The 21,718-nt window shown below is 40.4% G+C and overlaps 1 protein-coding gene across 1 annotated transcript; it reads left to right on the top strand.

Moving 5' to 3' along the window:
• The first annotated feature begins 17,050 nt into the window (after positions 1–17,050).
• On the top strand, positions 17,051–18,406 carry LOC124297742 (KRAB-A domain-containing protein 2-like). Its single transcript, XM_046749053.1, has one exon. It carries the CDS (start codon positions 17,051–17,053, stop codon positions 18,404–18,406), a length of 1,356 nt encoding a protein of 451 aa, XP_046605009.1.
• Positions 18,407–21,718: the final 3,312 nt, after the last annotated feature.

Genomic DNA, 21,718 nt, shown 5'->3' on the forward strand with positions numbered 1-21,718 from the left:
TTCCAATGAAATTGAGCAAGTAATATATAAGCAGTGGGTGAACAAGCGTAGAAATTCACTTGAAACTTTCGTAAAAGATTCTTGCGATTTTATTGATGAATTTTTTGAAAAAATGAAAAATCTTTGTGAGCACGCATTCATTTCTAACAGCCAGGGTAATTTCATGAAAAGCTTAAAAAAATCAGTACAAGAAGGCGAGTTTCTTGTGATAAGCGATTTTACCGAAAATTATGCGTTTGTTAATCAAGAAGCAGCTCCTGGTTTTTACTGGAACAACACGCAAGCAACAGTGTACACTGCTGTTATATATTTCAAGGACGGTCATAAAAGCTTAGTCAATATTTCTGACAATATCAGTCATGATGCTGTTGCCGTAAGCTTTCATACAAAAATTGTTGTTGACTATATAAAATTAATAAGTAATAACGTAAGTAGTATAACAAGGCGAATTCTGGATAGAAACACCTTCTTTACCGACCAATCCGCCTATCCGTGCATCCCAGACGCAAACCCTTGAAGGTTACCCCCACTCTCGTAAGATGAAATGTGCTCTGCCGACCGCTCGTCGGTAATAAAATCTCCCAAATGACCATGATAGTCGGTAAAAAAATCCTCCAAATGACCATGATTGTCGGTAAAATATCCTCCAAATGACCATGATCGTCGGTGAAAAATGCCTGAAATTGCGTGGTACTCCTTGCGGGATAAATTGTGCTCTTTGTCGGTAAAGAAAATCATGTCATCGAGCGGGATCGATAACTGCATTACCGAGCGCACCCCGTGAATCCTCAGGCGTTCGAACGGACCCCGTGGATCCTCGAACGTTCGACCGAGAATCCTGGCATGTGTCAGGTTATGAGAGCTTCCAGAAGGTTCGAGAAGATTCTCACGGCCTTGAACGAATCTAGACTGACAAACAATTCGTCCGACGTGTTTCAACTCGACGGTGAGCGGCATGCAGTCAAAGGATTTCGGTGCGACGTTGAATTTTGGAAGGTTCTGAAATTTGTGTGCGGCTGCTTCGACCCTGAACGAATGTAGGCTGACATACAATGCGTTCGACAAGTTTCGACTTGACGGCGAGCGGTCCGGGACCTTGAGGAAGAGCTTCTTTGACCCTGAAAGATTCTCGGAATCATCCGACGAGTTTCGACTTGACGGTGAGCGGCCTGCGGACAACGAATCGCGGTGCGACGTTGAATTCTGGAAGGTTCTAACGTACAATCGAAGACACATCATTTCGGTAGCTTCTAGAAGTTTTTTAAGGATTCTGTGTGCCTGGTGGGAGAAATACGGCTATGAAAGGCTGAATTTCAGGTCAGAAAGACAGTCTCGCATTTTCATCTCTCATGAGGAGAACTTCAAATAAATCAGATCTGAGATAGCGAATAGATCTGTTCTTAAAGAATATTCACGACTTGAAAACCGTTATAAACCAGAAGTGAGAACTCAACAAAGTGAAAAAAAAAGTTCGCAAATCTGTATTCATCAAGAAACACGTAACTTTGTGAAGGATTAGTGACCAGGAGGTCGATTGAAGAATGACAAAGGTTTAGTCAAAACCCGGTCAGGTATATAAATATGTTTAATTAATGGGCAAACGAACATGTTCGCGTTTGCGACGTTTCGGCCGGGCCCCGCCAACCATCATCAGGCTATAATAATTACAAAATAATTCGGAAGACATTCTAATAAGAACAGAGACTATGTTGGTAGGAAAAGTTACTGTTTTTTAACTTAATTATACACTATATGTTGTCACATGTTGAAGTGACAATTTTTAGGTCAAGTGTGAAATTTGCGGTTAGCAAAAATAGTTTAATATAGGGTACATAAGTGAATTTTGACGATTAAAGAGGTTAATAAATGCGAAAGAATTAAAATGAGAAGAAATCAAAAAAGATATAGACGGATTACTCACAAAATTTGACGACCTGTGCCTGCCAAGGTGTTGTTAGTCCGGCATTTTGAACTGAAGTGAAAATTAGCGGATATCGATCAAAAATCTATGGTAATGAGGTGCGATATTGATCTATGTTGGATCAAAATGGATTTGAAACTGATACAACGTAATAAAGGCGCCAAATTTGAAAACTAGAGAACGTTAGAGTATAGATGACTGAGATGTTGAATATCTGTGCGCTTGTTAACAGTGTTACTTTTGTTTTTAAAAATATGGATCATTTCCTTAATATTACGTTTATACCAATTAGTTTCTGTAGCTAAAGTTATGGAGTTATTAAAATCAAAATGATGTCCAAGTCTCTAGGTGTGTTTTGCTAGAGCGCATCTATCAGTTTTATGGCATTTAATATTTGAGCGATGGCCAGAAATTCTATCTTTCAAATGTTGTGACGTCTGTCCAATGTAACTTTTGCCACAGTCTCGACATGGTATTTTATAAACACAATTGATTTTATCTAAAGTAGGAGTTACAGATTTTAGGCGAGAAAAAAGAGGATATTTGGTAGTATTATTAATTCTAAACGTAATTTCGATGCCCTCAATTTCCAAAACTTTTTCAATTTGGCTACATAGATTTTCCATATAGGGTAAAGAGAGAGTGTTCTTAAATTTGTCTTTATCATTAGGTTGATTGTTAGAGTATACAGGGTGTCCCTAAATTGCCTCCCACGGACTAGCCAGCATAATACCTCGTTAAAATCCAACCGAGAATTTCTTTTCCGGAAGCTCGTCCGACGCATAGTTTTTGAATTATAAGCGATAGCGCTAGGCCAATCAGAGTGCACCATTTCATCTAGATTTGCCGCCACGGAAATTGCTGTTTTTTTCGTCTGGGTGAATTATTATTATTCGCTTACGAATTAAATATCGGCACCTCCCCTCTCTCGCTGCTGTATCCCTTATTCTTGAGGATGCGCTTCTGTTTACACACACAAGTGTGCGCCCATGGATGTGCGGCCGGCAGCGTGTGCCGCGGCAACAATACCGAGGTCAGCGCCCGAGAAGGGGTACAACAGCGAGTGAGGGGAGGTGCCGATATTTAATTCGTAAACGAATAATAATAATTCACCCAGACGAACAAAACAGCAATTTCCGTGGCGGCAAATCTAGATGAAATGGTGCACTCTGATTGGCCTAGCGCTATCGCTTATAATTCAAAAACTATGCGTCGGACGAGCTTCCGGAAAAGAAATTCTCGGTTGGATTTCAACGACGTATCATGCTGGCTAGTCCGTGGGAGGCAATTTAGGGACACCCTGTATATTCCGATCAATAGAATTGTACATTTTTTTAAATCTATACTTTTTTATATCATTGATGAATTTTAAAGGGTAGCCATTTGAAATAAGAGTTGTTTGAACGAGTTTTAAATTTTTTTTGACAAATTGAGGGTTTGAAATTTTAAGACAACGATCGAACAAAGCTATGGCGACAGATTTTTTATGTTTCATAGGATGATCTGAACGAAAATGAATGTATCTACAGTGCCAAACTAACAACACCTTAGCAGGCACAGGTCGTCAAATTTTTCTGATGATGGTCGGCGGGGCCCGGCCGAAACTTCGCAAACGCGAACATGTTCGTTTTCCCAACAATTAAACATATTTATATACCTGACCTGATTTTGACTAAACCTTCTTCATTCTCCAAAACACGTATCTGCTAGACGTAAAAAAAGTGGATTTTACAAAACTGAACAAAGTTGCAAGCATGAACGAATTTCTACCGACGAAGAAATTGACAGAGCTCGAACTTTTCAAAATCTACAAAGTCACCAACATTCAACGGTTCCAATCGAGGTTTGGACAGCGTGTCGTCACAGATCTGACAACGAATTCAGCGTATTCTCACCGGCACGAATTGTGCAACTGCTGAACGACGATGAGACCCAATACCAGAAATTGGTGCAGACGATGGAGGAGGAGCGGCTGCTCTTTCAGTATCTGGGCGGCCAGTACGGTCAAATTGAATTCAAAGATGTGTCGACTCTCGCCTGATTTGTACATCGTATCTGGACAACGTGTGCAACGTCTTCTTCTTACCAGCATGGACCGTGCGACTACTGAACGTGATCAAGGACCACTTTTAAAGACTTGACAAAAAAAACTTTCGGAAATGTTTACAATTATTCTACGTATCATTACCTTGAAGAAAATTGGATAAATTTTTTCACAAAGCTTTTATTTTTTTTTTTTGCTGCAAATTAACTGGATATACTACTACTACTACTACGTTGCATGCTGTTGTTTACAGCTCTCTGAAACATACAATAATTTTGGAAATTCAAGATATGATTTATCACACACACACACACACACACACACACGCACGCACGCACGCACGCACGCACGCACGCACGCACGCAAGCACGCACAAAAGTATGTATCAAATTTATTCCAAATGTTGTGAAATGATATTTTAGAAACGTCAGACATGTGTGTATCACAAAAGTTTTAAGGTTTTCTGTGTTAAAAAGAAAACAGAGGTTGTAAAAGTTGTAAAATTAAATAAAAATTCTTCTTACATTTTCTGAAACAGAAAATCCCTCTCTTCATTACGTGCCAGGCGGGCGGTACGCACGCACGCACGCACGCACGCACGCACGCACGCACACACACACACACACACACACAAAAGTATGTATCAAATTTATTCCAAATGTTGTGAAATGATATTTTAGAAACGTCAGACATGTGTGTATCACAAAAGTTTTAAGGTTTTCTGTGTTAAAAAGAAAACAGAGGTTGTAAAAGTTGTAAAATTAAATAAAAATTCTTCTTACATTTTCTGAAACAGAAAATCCCTCTCTTCATTACGTACCAGGCGGGCCGCCACACCCGCCTGGTAAACGATAACGTCATTTCGAGGGTTGTTATCGTCATGACGGTCACTGTTCGCCATGTGCACGCTCATTGCCAACCTTACTGATTGTACCAGAAAATCGTAAGGTATTTCGAACATTCACTCTATAGGCACCCGCACATGTTGTAAAATGTTTACGTACGCCATTTTTTTTTTTTTGAATACGAACTGAAAAAAAACGTACACCCGTTAAATTATTTCCATTCACAAAAGTAAAATCGAAAATTGTTGTACACTCAAGGTGAAAAAACTGTATAAGTGCACTGATTTCAATCACCCACCTTGAGAGTTTGCAAGCTCAACTGTTAATGAATTCATCACACGGACGGAGCACCCCACTCTTCGTACAGCTTCTTCATATGTTTTAGATTTACGATGAAACTAATACCAAATCATAAAGTGGTTGACACTTGTCGGTTACGTTTGCAGGATATATCCTTCTCACTCTGTCCTACTGCACTAGTGTACAGACCTCGAAATCGTGAAACTGACACCGTGGGGCAAAGTAAAACATCCCCGTAACGCTCTTGGTAAAGGATATCTACTAAGCCTATCACAGATCCATGTATAACTTTAGCGATTAGTTCACTCTCACAGCTTTCTCTCGTACATGAGGCGTACGAAACTTCTTCGGCAAGTTCCAAGAACTACCTTGCTATCTTCCACGTGCTGCAGGTTCGTTCGAGTGATATCTTTAAATTTTTGTCGCTGAAGAATATTGCATACGGTTGTTCACGATTTTTCGCCAATGTGTGAGTCACGTCGTTGTTTACCCATAAGAAGGACCGTGTCAGCGTAGAGAAGTCATTCTAGAGCAAGCTTTGCTACTATATTTTTGTCAAATGCGTGATCGAAAGAAGAAGAAACATGGATTCCGAAAAGTGTTTGATATTAATACAAATCAAGGAAACGGCGTTCAAGATTTTATCTGAAAAATCGTCAGCGGCAGAGATTGCGAAATGGATTTGATTCGGAACCCAAAATACCAGGTTTTTGAATAAAATCTTACGCAACAACGCCTCAACGATCGGGGAGAAGACAAGAATTTTGACTACAATTGGAATTCTGAAATCGTTGACAGTCAAATTTCAACAATTTCAAAAAGTGGGTGACGGATTACGATGTCGACGAAGAAGCAATCGAGTACGGTGGGAAGATTTGGAGACAGCTTTCGAGAGCCCATTTCAAGCGAGAGCCATTGTCAATCTGTGGCATAAAGATTTGAACAGGTTTTCGGAAGATGAGAAACACCTCGTCGTTAAAAGACTGAAGAAAATGCTACGAAAAGTGGGAAGTTTGAAAGCAAACTGTGTCGTGTGTTGTAAATTCAGTATAACGAAACAGGCTGAACTTGTTGAAGAAATGAAATATTTCAACACCAGAAACCAGATTATCCTTCAGCCAGCTGACATACACGGGTGGTTCGAAAAGAACGTAAAGCAAAAAGTGTTGGCCAAGGTGGAAGATTTTCAAGAGTAAGACTCTGGTTGGTCGCTGACTGAAATAATCATTTTGACTGTGAATATCAACAAGTACGTGCCACTGTGAGGCGGTGTGTTCACGTACACACCACTACCCAAAGACATTCAAGATAGGAAGGCTGTCGTCAACATCCGTAACAGCGACTCATATTGCTTTCTATGGTCGGTCACCGCAGCCCTCTTTCCAGCAAACAACAATCCCAGCGAAATCACTTCATATCCACATTCCAGCTCAGTGCTACAATACGACGGTTTGCATTTTCCAATGTCTTTAGACCAGATACCAAAATTTGAGAAACTGAACAAACTTTCAATCAACGTTTATGGTATAGATAATACGGAAGAACAAAAGGGCAGTGAAATGGCACCAATTTATTCAAGCCGAAACAAGTCTGATAAACCTACAATCTATCTTTTAGTAATAGAGACTGAAAACGCCGATGACGATGATGATGATAGTATGGAAAATATTGAAAAGAATGTAACACATCATTTTGCATGGATTTGGAATTCAGCGCGGTTGACAAGTTCTCAAATTTCTTAACACAAACATCGTACTTGGTTGTGCGACAGGTGTCTATCACACTTTCAATCTGAAAGGTGTTTGTTCAACACAATGTGGATTGCATGAATTTGAACACAAAGGAGTATAAATAAAACAGTTCTAACTCAAAAAAGGGCGGCGTACCGGCTCCCTTCTTCCTCCCCACCTGACCGGCAGTCGGTATGTTAACCCCCCACAATGGTAAGCCTTACCCATGATATTGCGACCGACGACGTCACCAGTATTTTCGCTCAATTTTACCGTCAGACGAGCGGCCATTTTGATAGCAGCCATTTTGATTTTTGCTCAGTCGGAGGAGCAACCATTTCGATTTTTTATCGTCAGACAGTGTGATAATGTGATTTTTTGCTATGACGTCACCAGTATAATCACTCGATTTTGCCGTGTGACGAGCGGCCATTTTGATAGCAGCCACTTTGATTTTTGCTTAGTCGGATGAGCAGCCATTTTGATTTTTGCACCGTCATCCGTAAACTTTCACGCTAATAGTTTGCTCCCAGGGCGAAAAATAATATTTTCGACATACTTCGAATACATTCTTTTGTGTTAACCGATCGGATGGCGACATCATAATTAGATAGGCCGGGAATGTTGATGATGATCCGGAAACTTTCACGCTAATAGCTTACCCCTAGGGCGAAAAATAACATTTTCCACATACTTCGAATACATTCTTGTGTTTTGATTGACCGGATGGCGACACCGCAATTAGATACGCAGGAAATGTGTATGATGATTCGTAAACTTTCACGCTAATAGTTTACCCCGAGGGCAAAAATGATATTTTCGATATACTTTGAATACATTTTTTTCTGCTAATTGGCTGGATGGTGAGGGGGGTACACAGCTTGCGCCTTTCACAACCACACCCAATTTCTTGTGATCTAGTAATATATATTAACTCAGTGCAATCGATGCAGACTCACCAGTCTTACACGATACGTGCACGTCAAAAGTTATACAAAGTTTTGCTTACATCAACGTTGAAGTCATGGCCGCTGAAACAGACTCATATATCGTCAAAGCGATGAAGAATGCTCACGATTTATTGGGCAAGCTGGATCTCAAGCAGGAGAATGACGACATCTTCCAGCACTGTACTGACGTTGAAATGAAAAATCTCCAATTGCTGCGTTATGTTTCCAAGCGTCCTAGAACGAGCATAGGTGCGAAATTGCGATTTCAGCATACAATCACGCTTGTACAATCCTGGATGGCAAAGATTCGACAACAGCTAAGGCAGAGACAGCAGCAGCGGCAGCAGCAGTGGCACGCCGTGGTGATAGGTGCTAATATCGGCAGTCCTGCAAGCGTCGGTGAGACGACGTTGATAGTGCTTCCGCCAACTGGATCCGAATGAAAGTTGTAACAAATCTCGAGCATAAGAATTTTCAAACATTTGTCGACGACGCGCAACGGATCATCGTCGGGCGATTGAGGCTGGTCCTGCGCAAGGAGGGTAATCTGAAGGTTAACCTCACGTTATCGTGCAAATTTGAAAACATGAAGCACGAGGGGATTGCGGAAGAAGTTGAAAGCTTCAACACTGCCAACATCGCGATCCTCCCCTCGAGCGATATGGACGGTTCGTTTAGACACGCGAGGAACGATCTACTTGTGAAGGTTGAGGATTTTTAACCACGCGATTCTGGGTAGCGCATGATCGAGATCCTCAATATTGCCGTAAATATCAACCGGTACCAGTCTCTCGCTGCGGGGCTTTCGACATTTGTTGAGCTGCCTGAAGACATTCAGCGAAAGAGGGCGGTAGTGAACGTAAAAACCAAAGATGAAAGATGTCTTCTCTGGTCCATCACTGCAGCCCGCCACTCAGTCAATACCAACACCGAAAGGACTAGCCATTATCGTCGCTTCATTTCCGAGTTGGACTGTAAAGGTATCGAATTCCCTGCTACTCTACATGATGTGAAAAAGCTTGAAAGATTGAATGATTTGGGAATCAATGTATACCGAATAGAATCTTAAACTTTTTCACATCATGCGAAATCGAATGGAAGCGTCATCGTGCCAATTAATTTGAGCGATCATTTGAGTACCCCAAAATTTGGAACGATTCATCTTCTGATGGTTAAGTGTAATCCGGAAGATGATATGGCTCACGAGTTGACACCAAGATTTCACTTTGCTTGGATTAAAGATCTTTCGCGATGGTGAGCAAGCAATTGTCAAATCATAATGGACAACTGTTTTCATGCGACAGATGTTTGTGTTGTTTGTGTGAAACATTCCTTTCCTAATCATCGGCAAGATTGTAATATGCTAAATAAAGTATACATGGAATTTCCCGAGTCTAAAGATTCAGCATTTTCAAATTTTCAGAACAAGGGTACCGTCCCGTTTGTCGTTTACGCCGACCTTGAATGTATATTAGAGTCTATATCGGTTGATCAATTCAAAATCACGTTTCGACCCGTAAGACACATGAATTTCAAGAGCATATCCCGCAAAGTGTAGCGTACTGTGTACATTGTGCGTGAGATGAGACTTTATCGGAGTTCCACAGTGAACGCGGCGTCGATTGCACAGATTGGTTCATGCAGAAGCTTGAAGGTTTATCGATTAAAGTAGAGTCACGCATCAAAACCATAATTCCAATGGAGTCTCTTACCTAAGTGCTACGCGATCATTACATGCGCGCAAAGAATTGCTACTTTTGCGAAAAGCCGTTAACCTGGAGGAGAAAAAGTGTCACGACCACTGTCACTTCACGGGTAAATATCGTGGTCCTGCTCATAATCGGTGTAATTTAAATTTCAGATTGACGCACACAATTTCAATAGTTTTTCACAATTTGTGCAGGTACGATTTTCACTTTTGAATAAAATCCCTCGCGTCAACTTTTCCCGGTGAAATTACTCTGCGACCCATGAATTAGGAAAAATATATATCCTTCACGGAACGCGTTGATGGGACGGTGATGCACGTGAGATTCATCAATTAGTTTCGATTGATGGCTAGCAGCATCGATGAACTTTCCAAATATTTTAATGATGCAGACAAGCCCATAACACGTAAATTTCATAATAATCCGACTGATTTCAGTTTGATGACCCGCAAAGGCGTTTTCCAATGAATACGTCGATTGTTGGGGGAAACTCAAAGAAACGCGATCACCTGCAAAGAAGCATTTCTACTCGCACCTCTGCGATGCAAATATTTCAGACACCGATTACGAGCACGCTAAATATGTTTGGGGGAAATTTCATTTGGAGTCATTGGGGGGCTATTCAAATTTATATTTGAAGACTGATATTCTTTTGCTTGCCGAAATTTCCGAAAATTTCCGCGCTAGTTGCTTCAAAACATACGATTCAGATCCGTTGCACTACTACGCTGCACCGGGACTTGCTTTTGAAGCGATGCTCAAGCATACCAATGTAACTTTGCAACTTTTAGATAACACTGAGATGGTGTTATTTATTGAAAGAACCATTCGAGGCGGCGTAGCGCAATGTTCTAATCGACACGCTCGGGCGAATAATAGATTCATGGGAAAAGATTTGGATCCAAACAACGCGGAATCGTATCTCACGTATTTTGACGGGAATAAACTGTACGGTGCTGCTATGAGCGTGCATTCACCAATTGGCTCGTTCGAGTGGGAGTATCAGCACATTGATATAACAAACCATCCGGACGATTCACCGATCGGTTACGTTCTGAAGGTAGGTTTGGACTATCCTGTAGAACTCCACGAGGATCACAAAGACTTGCCTTTTTGTCCCGAGCATTTAACTCCACCAGGTAGTGAAAACGCCAAACTCGCGACCATCCTTCAACCAAAAAGAAAGTATATATTGCCTATAGAAATTTGAAACAGTCTTTAAGTTGAGGATCGAAAATAACGAAAGCGCACAGAGTTTTAAAGTTTGCACAATCTCCATGGCTCGAGCCTTACATCACGCGCAACACGGACATGCGCAAGCGGTCTAGGAATGAATTTGAGAAAAACTTTCACAAACTCACGAATAACGCGGTGTTAGGCAAGACTATGGAGAATGTGCGAAATCATGAGGATGTAAAATTGGTCACAAAATGGGGGCGAAGAGGTGGTGCCAGAGCGCTTATCGCCCGGGCAAACTTTTACAGCTGCACCGTATTTGGCGCTGATATGGTCATCATTGAAATGAATCGTGTCAAAATTCGCTTCGCTAAACCTATTCACTTCGGTGCATCGATTCTACATCTGTCAAAAATCATTTTTCACGATTTCCTCTATTATTATGTGAAATCCAACTTTTCGAACAGCGAGGCCAAATTGTTGTATACCGACACAGACAGCCTTATTTATCAATTCAACGTATTGAACGTCTATGATATCATCAAACGTGATATGGATACAATGTTTGATACCTCCGACTATCCGCCCGACAATGTGTATGGCATTCCGCTCAAAAACAAGAAACGACTAGGGCTAATGAAGAATGAATATAATGGTGAAATTATGACAGAGTTTGTGGGACTGCAAGCAAAGCTGTACACATTTACTACGATAAGCGAGGATGGGGAAAAAGTGAGTAAGCGTGCTAAGAATGTCAAGAATCCTTCAATAAATAGGATCACGTTTGATGATTATCAGCGCTGTCTGATGGCTTACTAAGAGTTGACCCTCCCCTAGTGTTTAATACGAAGTAAAAAACATGAAGTGAGCAGGATCTTACAAAAAAAAAATTGGCTCCGAGTTTGCACGATGACAAGCGGCAATTGATACCTGGACAGACCGACACCCTACCTTGGATGTTTGTCCCAGCCCCCCAATAGCTATAGGATAAAACTGTAGACATGGAATTACTGTAAATATTTGCATTCGACATCTCGGGCGATCCGCCATCTGGCGGAAACAATATTGACTTGATTTGAAATTGTAAATTCATATACTTAACATTTTATTCATCTATTTATTATTGATATATTAAGAAATTATTCATTTCCTTCGGTTTACCACGGGAGAAGTTTTCAGAAAACGAAAAGAAGTTTTCGGAAAATGAAAAGATGTTTTCCGAAAACTTTTTTCCCATCTGATTAACACGTAAAAAAAGTTTTCAGGATGTTACGTCCTCCAGACTTCATATTCCTTTCCCACGCTCTTATTTACCTTACGCTCTGTAGTCTATCCTTATCGTTCGCGAGTCAGCAGGTTCTCCTGTAACTCGCGGCTAGCTTGCCTGCTACATCCGGCAAAACCAGGCAGATCCATCCCAGCACTCAAGCAAGACACCTATCCCTCTAAACCAAGACCATACCCTTTTTCCCTTGACCGACTCCGTTGCATTGACCACTAATAAACAATCATACACTTTAAATCGTTTACCTTCCCTTAATATCGATCCCTTTCTATTCTATTCCCTTCCTGCATTGGGAGTAGTAGCACGCGAGTGCATAGTCGACCTGAACGGACCCTACAATAGCCAAATAACACCTTGGCTGGGCGTGGGGTAAGCTCCGATTACCGCTCATCGGAGCCTACGCAATCTACCCCGTAACAAGGAAATGAAAAAAAGTTTTCCGAAAATGAAGAAAGTTTTCCGAACAATAAAAATTGTAATAATCATATTGACAAATTGCAGATTGTTATTATCATTATTATTATTATTATTATCATTTTTATAGTACCGAGTATGGCACATCTACGTACAAAGGAGATCAGTGTGGAAATATTTGTTTATTCGAATCTTTGTTTGTAATTCGGAAAATACATACGAATTATGTTACATGTCTGTTTTATTTATCTATCTATTGTACGAACTATTGAAACCCAACCACTTCACATAGACCTGATTCTTCTGGTTATACAACCTCGTCGTTTCCACGAAACGGGAAATAACCCACACCCTGCACGGGTTCTAGTAACTTTTGCAAAAATTGATACTTCGGCTGGATGAGAGATTTCGAATAGATGTAGACATTTTCGAATCGCAATCCATTGCCGTGCGTGATGAGTGAGAGGAGCGTCAGTTTCACCACAATTCAATAGCCCGTAAAAAGTTGCTCTCACGGTATTTGGTAGCAATTTTCCATGTCGTTTTTCTATCTTCCTCTTCCCGCGCCGAACCATTTCATCAAAATTCGCGATGTGTAGTTTATCGGGCTGATCTTGAAATCTCATGATGCTTCGTTAGCATGACAACGAGAACTAAGATGACGGTATTTGAATTTCTCCTTTCATAGACGTCACGTTACTTGTTGTCCGACTATGAGGACGTGCACACGGAAGAAACGCGGTGGTGGTTTGTTAAAAAAAATCGTCAATCATCTTCCGGTTGAATTGCACGTACCTAGGTATCAGTACTGCGGACCTGGAACATAATTGGCCAAGAGGTTGGTTCGTGGAGATTTGGGGATCAATCCGCTGGATGCTGCATGTAAAGACCACAACATTGCATACGCAAAGAATCGCGATATCGCAGCGAAAAATCTTGCCGACAAAGCGCTGGCTGAGAAAGCGTGGAATCGCCCCTTAGCCAAGGACGCTAGTGTGGGTGGAAAGGCTGTAGCCTGGAATGTCATCAACACCATGAAAGCTAAATCTAAACTCGGCATGGACTTAGCTGCGAAACGGTCAAAACTCGGAGCGGCTGCGAAGAAGAAATCTAGAACAGGCGGGAAGAGTGAACAGCGAAAGAGAACAGTGAATCTCAAATCCATCATCACAGCAGCAAGGGTCGCCATGCGACCGGGTTATGAAGCCATCGGGTCAGCGTTGGCGGGTGCTTGTGCGGCTCCGCGTGGGACTAGGACGAATGTTCGTATGCCTCACGTTAAACCTGTGCCTGATAAAATTGGCGGCATCCTGCCGTTTCTCATTCCAATTCTGGCCGGTCTAAGCGCTACTGGGGCTCTTGCAGGAGGTGCTGCAGGTATAGCTGAAGCTGTCAACGAAGCTCGTGTCAACAAACATCGGTTGAACGAGACCACATGGTACAATTCAACAATGGAGGCTATTGCTTTATGCAAGGGATTATACCTGCGACCCTATCGCAGTGAAATGGGCCTGTACTTACGTTTGGTGAAAAACTGATGAAGCTACCACACCGAGCATTCACCAACATTGATTCACACAACTATGCCAAGAATGTGGAAATTTCGCATTTTCTTAGTGTGTTGATGCGGAATGATTTGCCTAAATCGGAAGCAAAAATGCGAGAATCCAAAATTACTGATCTTGACGATAAAACGGCCCAGGGACACATTAGTTTGTGTACGAGTAGAATGGCGGCCATATTGCGTATTTCAATAGTTTCGGTGATTTGAAACGGCCTAAGGACCTGATAAGGTATCTTGGTGTTGGTGGCGTTGAATACAATCATAAGAGGTATCAGGAATATGATATTGTGATTTGCGGGCACCTATGTCTCAAATTTCTCAGCAAACAGTTATAAAAAGACACGTGCCGCAGGAGCAAGCGTCAGTCATGTCGGAATCGTTGACGTTCAAACTGTCAGGCACATCCTCCGTCCTGGAGGCTCGTTATTTTCTCCCAATCGAGTTATCACCGAAGAAAAACTATGTTCTCTGAGAGCTAACGACAACGAGCTTAACAGTGAAGTCACGTGCAATCATGTGTTAGACTTTGAACCCAAAGATTCCATCGGCCGATTATGAGAATTTGAAGTGGTTGAGCTAGCACGAGACGTTACTCATAAATCTGAATTACCAGTGGCCATACTGAAGGTTAATACTTAACGCGTTGAGTGTAACTAAACAGCTAGGGCGTACATAAACGAGCGTCGAGCTCACACGATTCACGAATTTTTCCCAACCGTTTCATCAGGATATGAGATTGTCGAAGTGCCTGCCAGCATCATTTACCTGCCAATCGCCGTACTGTCGATACCGCATTTACAGCTGAGAATAGTTGATCAAGACGACGAGCTGATTATTCTAGCGGTGAAACGATTACTGTGCGTTCACACGTAAAAACACTGAAATAATAGGGATCGTGTTTGAGACGAGAAAGTTGGGTAAGAGTTATGAAAGTCAGACGTCATAGGCACAAATCATCAGTCGCCCGACACCTCTTACAACGTTTACACCGCCCACGAGACTGACACCGCTGAACGTTCGGTTTCTCCAGAGCCTGGGTCTTCGATTACGTGGAGATTTAGGAAAATAAAAATTCGTGTTCGCAGTATCCCACGTGTGTATGTTACCATGGAAAAAATAATAACAATACAGAAACCTGTGGTATTCGACGAATCGATTGCGCACTCTGAGATTCATGCTCATCTGCCGTTCGCATCATCCACCTTCCAGAACAACGATGAAATCCATATTGATGTCCAACATCAAGACTTGTGTCTACTGCCCAGTAAAAGCGCTCCACACATTCATGCAAAAATCACAAAGGATGATGGTGTGGCTGAGGTGAGGGTTACAAAGTTGGTCAATATGGCCGTTTGTCATTTGTTCGAGGAAGTTCGCTATGAGGTAAACGGTGTAGAGATTGATCGGAATAAAAATGTTGGCATCACCAGCGCCATAAAGAGTTACGTATCCTTGAGTCCAGGCCAGCAATATAGTCTGAAGAATACCGTGTGGTTGAGTAGGGATAACGAACTAACCGATGCCGCTGGAAATTTCGATGTTGTTCTGCCGTTGAATTATGTGCTAGGCTTCGCCGAGGTTTATTGTCAAGTTGCTGTTAATGCTAAACATGAGTTAATTTTCACACGTTCCAACACTGATTTAAATGCCGTGATTAAGGCCTCGATCACGGAAAACTTCAAAATCACCCTGAATAAAATCGAGTGGTTGTTGCCCTACATTAAACTGGCAGATAAACCGAAAATCCAGCTACTCAACTACATCGCCAAGGATCCGGCCATATCCATGAGTTTTCGTTCTTGGGAAACGTACGTCTATCCGATGCTCTTATCAACAACGCAGCATACATATATGGTCAGTCAAGATATCGACGTAGCTTGAGGAGCCGAGATATGTCGTTCCATGATTTTTAACTGCAAGGAGAAATGAGCCGCTGAAAAATGCCAGCGAATTTGATCATTGTCGGATCAGAGATGTGAAACTCTTCCTCAACTCACAGTGCTATCCCCACGGAAATATGAATCTTGACATGTCCAATATTCAGTACGCCATTCTCTACAACATGTATATTTAATTTGAACCGTCTACTATAACAAAGAGGCCGAATCTTTGTTATCGAAGCGTGAATTTATAAACCAAGCACCCCTTCTCGCGATCGATCGCTCCAAGCAGAACGAAACATTGAAAACTGGACCTGTGGACATTCGATTGGAATTCGACTCGAGCATTGCGATCCCCCCACACACTTCTGCCTACTGCATGATCTTGCATGACCGCATTGTTGAATATAATCCGATTAGTGGTACTGTAAAAAAATTGGTATGAGTTGATTTTCAGATAGAATGTTCAATTATCATTACTATTATTGTGTGAATAATGAAAATGTGTGTAATGTTATTTGCTCAATTGAAAATATGATGATCTATCACCATTATTATGTATAAGCTGAAAACAGAATTTAATTGTTAATCAACGTAAACATCTATTCAAAGCATCTAACCACTATCATTTAAAGAGTTCGCCCGCCCCCACCCACATGAAAAATGAAACAATAGAAAATTTTTACCTATTAATGGAATATTCCTTTCTTTGAACTACATATTTGGGGATTTTACTTCAGGGTTATGGTGTACCGTATGACAAAACTATGAAATAATGCTAATCATGCCATCAAAAAACTGTAATTAATAAGTATTTTCATTCCATTTAACAGATGCTGCCTCCAAGAATACATTTACATATATTCATATACATATAGGTATATATGTCGTAGGCATCTAATAAAATCAGGCATTTAATTAAAAGCCTAGTAATCTAATTAAATGCCGGCATTTAATGAAAATCGTATTGATGTCTTTCATTTACCATTATCTGCCTAGAGATTTACTTAAATGCCGGCATCTAATTGAATGCCGGCCGGATCTTCAGGCAAATAATAAAAAAAGCAAATGTATATCCACGCACGATCCGCCCGTGTTTACCACGCATGTTCACCTAGCGACAGTTTAAAAACAAATATTATGCCCAATTAATTCAAATAGAAGCAGTCAGTCAGTAACCGTGATTGAGTATACAGATTCGCTAATTTATAAATGATTGGAAATTCTTGAAAATGGAGAGAAGTGGTGTTTGTGAAGAAACATTTTTGCAAAAAATCAAGTACATCATGGATTTCAATAATGGAAAAAGAGTGATGTGGAATTGTGAACACTTTGAAAAAGTGAAAACGATTTTGAGCAGAACGGAAGCGAAAGCAGATATGTCTCACTTCTACTACTTCAAGAAATATGAATTGTTGCAAATTGGGTCTGTGAGTAGTATTGTCTTGAAGCGGAGTAGCGAGAGTGACGATTTAGTCTATATGGTTCCAGTAGAAGGATATTTCGAGAAATTGTTAGAAGCTCACAATCAAACTGGCCATGGAGGTCGAGATAATATGCTGTACTACATGAAACAAAAATTGCGCATCCCCAGGAGTGCAAGTGAGATATTTATTAGTTGTTGTGAGACATGCAATCGAGAAAAGTCAACGGTAAGAAAGGGCGTAGTTGTCAAGCCAATTCTTTCCCGGGGGTTCAACGCTCGCGGTCAGGTCGACTTGATTGATTTCCAGTCATGCCCCGATGGAGAATATAAGTGGCTTATGAACTACCAGGACCACGCTACAAAATTTACACATCTACGTCCTTTACAATCCAAACACGCGGCTAATGTAGCAGAAGAATTATCAAAAATTTTCTTCACGTTTGGAGCTCCAGCTATCTTACAGAGCGATAATGGCCGAGAATTCGCTGCAAATGTTGTCAGAGAACTTGTTTCTCCTTGGCCGAGCTGCAAGATGGTTCACGGTCGTCCCAGACATCCACAAACACAAGGAAGTGTGGAACGAGCCAACGCTGATGTAGAAAATATATTGCGAGCGTGGATGATTGATAATAAATCGAATGAATGGGCAAGAGGCTGTTACGAAGTGCAGGTAAAATATTCTTACTTTATTATTATTAATTATTACGAAAAATGTTCTCACTTTTTAGTGGCTGAAACCACTTCGAAACACCGGGTAATTAACAGGACGCCTTATGAAGCTATGTTCGGACCTATAAAAAATGGCGTGGCGACTTTTAATTTGCCCCGCGACGTTATCGCCAATTTAAATACGGCAGAAGACTTGGAAAACGCTCTCCGATTGCTCAGCGATTTGGATCAACAACAACAACACCAAGATAATCCAGCGGTACTGAGTACACAGGAAAAAACCCAGGAGCATACTTGTATTGCTTGTGAATCTGGTGTATCACTTGAAGACGCAGTGACATGTCAGGAATGTGATCTGGAAACGCACATTAATTGTGGGACCTTGGCTGATCAAGATACATTTTTTGCTCGTTATGCTCAAGAAAAAAACATATCCATGATGTACAGGAACATTGCCATAGGAGGCAGAAATTGGCAGCAAATAAAATGGTGACATTTTCTACTGAGAAATTTCCAGAATTGGCTGCTGGAGATTGCATTACACTAGCAGTTCAACTGTAGATCGAGCCCCCCTTGACTTCAGCAGAATCCTGGGCGTTGTTCTAGATAAACAAAATGAAGTATATCAAATCGGAACTAAGGCAGGAATAATAAAGGGTTGGTTTTCTCGACCGGAGATATAGAAATCAGGAGCCAGTATGATTACTCTTCTAGATGTTCGGAGAGATAATTTTCTTATCCTTAGAGAAGCAGCGGCGGCGCAATCAAAATGCGGGGGCCGCGGTTACAAAAAATGTAACTGCAAAGTGACAAAAGAGCAATGTTCGACAAAGCGGTGTTCTTGCTTCAAAGCCAATATGAAATGCGGATCTCGGTGCCACAATTCTAATCCTTGTGCGAATAAAGACTGTTAACTACATTTTTTTTCTCAATGAATTATAACAAATTTTCAAATGACTTATATAATATTATTATGATATATGATTTTCTAGCTGACTATAATAGTTTAATAAATATGACGCGTTGATATATTTCATGGATATACATTTGCTTTTTTTATTATTTGCCTGGAGATCCGGCCGGCATTCAATTAGATGCCGGCATTTAAGTAAATCCCTAGGCAGATAATGGTAAATGAAAGACATCAATACGATTTTCATTAAATGCCGGCATTTATTTAGATGACTAGGCTTTTAATTAAATGCCCGATTTTATTAGATGCCTACGACATATATTTATATATATTGTAACGTTCTTAGACGTTACGGAAATAAATATGGATCCGTGAGTTTGATTATCAAGCCAAAATCAAAGGCGTAAGTGAAATGTCGTGAAAAAGCTTCAATTGCAAGATATATGTTTCTCGTTTTAAGTCTGAAACAAGACTGTTTTTACAATAATGTTGGTCAACGCAGTAACCTTATTCATTTTAAAGACGTAAGAGGTTTATAAACGTCTTTTATCTATGATGACTACTAAATCATTAAAAGGGGGCAAAACGAGTGATTTCACCCTTTGTAACACTACTCGCCCCCGAGGAAAAGAGTCGTCCCGACTTGGGAAAGATAAAACAATTATAAGAGTGATCTGGCAGTCAGTGTTCAAGGGTGAGTTGGAGCTGTGGCTCTAAAAATTTAAAGACTCCCTTTTTTACTATCTGGCACTTGCCCACATTCTCAAGGTAAACCACAAAAAACCTTGAGCAGATAGTTGAGCTTTAAATAATTTCAAAAATTTATGTGCCTTGTTTTATAAAGGTAAGTGTTGTTAAATGTTATGTATCTTCATGAATTTGAAGTCATCAGCAACAGTCCAGATCGATGTCGAAAAGAAATCTAATCCTTTTCATGAAGGATTGTCCGAACGAAACAGGTTCGGGTGAAAACATCGAGGCGGGAACCGAAAATTCCAGGACCAGACAGGATCAAGGCAGATTCCTTTTTGAAAATTCACAGAGGAAACAGGGAAATAGATGGGTGACTGATCCTAGTCTTCTTTAAAAACAGCACACCCTAGAGTTTGAGAGGACAAATGTGAGTGGTGATATAATAATTCAAATTCACTAAGCGAATTTGGGAAAATGTACGAATAAAATAAACTGAATATGTATTCAAAAGAAAAGAAACGATCGTATCTAAATCTTTTCCGTGTATTTCTTCAAAATAAGGCCACCAGTCATCCTCAGGAATCGGGAAAGATTGGAAGGAAAAGGCTGTGTCAAATAACCTGAAAAAGTGCTCACAAAAACTGTCACTTGCGTTTAATAAAATGTGAAAATCAAGCAATCGCTCATCGACCTTGAAAAATAATCGTGGCTCTATTCAGATTATAAAATAAACCAAAGCCTATCTGACACAAAACTCGATTCCAAAGAAGAAGTTTCTAGAGAGAAACAAAACTCTTAGAAAAACAAAACAGCATTCCAAAACAGACAACTTCTTATATTGAAAATATCAGTTCCTTGTTGTTCTTCGTCCGGCACGGACGCCGACCGAAGCATATTCCTCCTTATCGAAAATAATAATTCCCTGTTAGCCTTGCCAATGGTTATCGATAAAGTGTCCGACAACTCTTTGCCGTCCAAAGAAAATAAAACGGCAGGCTACTTGACTAGGACTCAACATTGGTTCGCACAATGGAATCTCAATGGTCTATGGAGCTGTGCTGACATCTTGCTCTTTCTCAATGACAATGAATGTAAGCTCATTGAAAAGTTTAATAATCAAAAGAAATGATTCGATTCCAATTTGAAAGATCCGAAAAAGAGTAAACCCATCTTAAAATCACTTTCTCTTATTTACAGAGCAACGCTTGAAGCAACATTAAGTTCGACGCAGTAAAATCGAGCCGACCGAAACCCGACTTCGTCTAAGCGTCACCTTGCCTCGAACCTACAAAATGGAGACCAGCTACGCAAAATATTGATTGCAGGAAAATGAATTTTGAAACATAACCTCTCATAATCTTTGTGTTTTCTCAATAAAGAAAATCTATTTTATTTTTTTTTATGTCTTTGACTTAATTGAGTGTATCCCTTAATAAAGCAAGTATAGGTTAACTGCCGCATGTCAAGGAAGTACAAAAATCTTTAAGAACTTGATAGGCCGTAGCTTCTGCATTAATAACCAAGACAGGAGCCGATAAATAAGTGAAGGTTTGTTTTACCAGCCAATCTTCATGAACCTCATGAATAGTTCTGAGTAGCTCTGAAGAAATGCTCGATTCCTCCTCACGAGAACGGAAACTAACTCGAGCAAAAAAAGTTTCTGGGGAAACTCGCAAATAAACAATCAAATCTACTCTGAGCTCAGACGAGCGAATGAGAAGATCGAAATTTTTCATCAATAAATGAGATTCGAAATCGCGAAAATTAATTAACCTTCGACGAGCTTCTACGAAACAATTGCTACTGAATATCGATCTTTCCATCACCTTTACAGGCAATGAAGTCGTCTGAAGATGTCTATCTAACATACTGATGAATAAGAATTCTCGATCTCGTATGTAATCTATTATAGAATCTTGGTGATCGGTCAATTAAGTAAACGTATTTTTAATTAACGTTTCGACCCGGATATGGGCCCTCCTCAGAACGATTTATTCATTTAACTGTCAAGAACAACAAAAAGATTTTTTATAAAATAAATAAAGTACTAGAAGTAATCAGACTTAAATATTGTAGATGTAATACTCTTAGAGCTATTATATATTATTGATTAGTAAGAACCTTTTGATTAATTGAATTAAGAATGTCTTTAAGTGTTATTTACCTTTTTTTTTATAAATTAAGTAAGTGGACTAAGAT

The sequence above is a fragment of the Neodiprion virginianus genome, chromosome 2, assembly GCF_021901495.1.
Source record: "Neodiprion virginianus isolate iyNeoVirg1 chromosome 2, iyNeoVirg1.1, whole genome shotgun sequence".
Classification (NCBI taxonomy): domain Eukaryota; kingdom Metazoa; phylum Arthropoda; class Insecta; order Hymenoptera; family Diprionidae; genus Neodiprion; species Neodiprion virginianus.

Coding starts and splice junctions, on each gene's coding strand:
- LOC124297742 (XM_046749053.1), top strand. CDS start 17,051: ATGGAGAGAAGTGGTGTTTGTGAAGAAACATTTTTGCAAAAAATCAAG.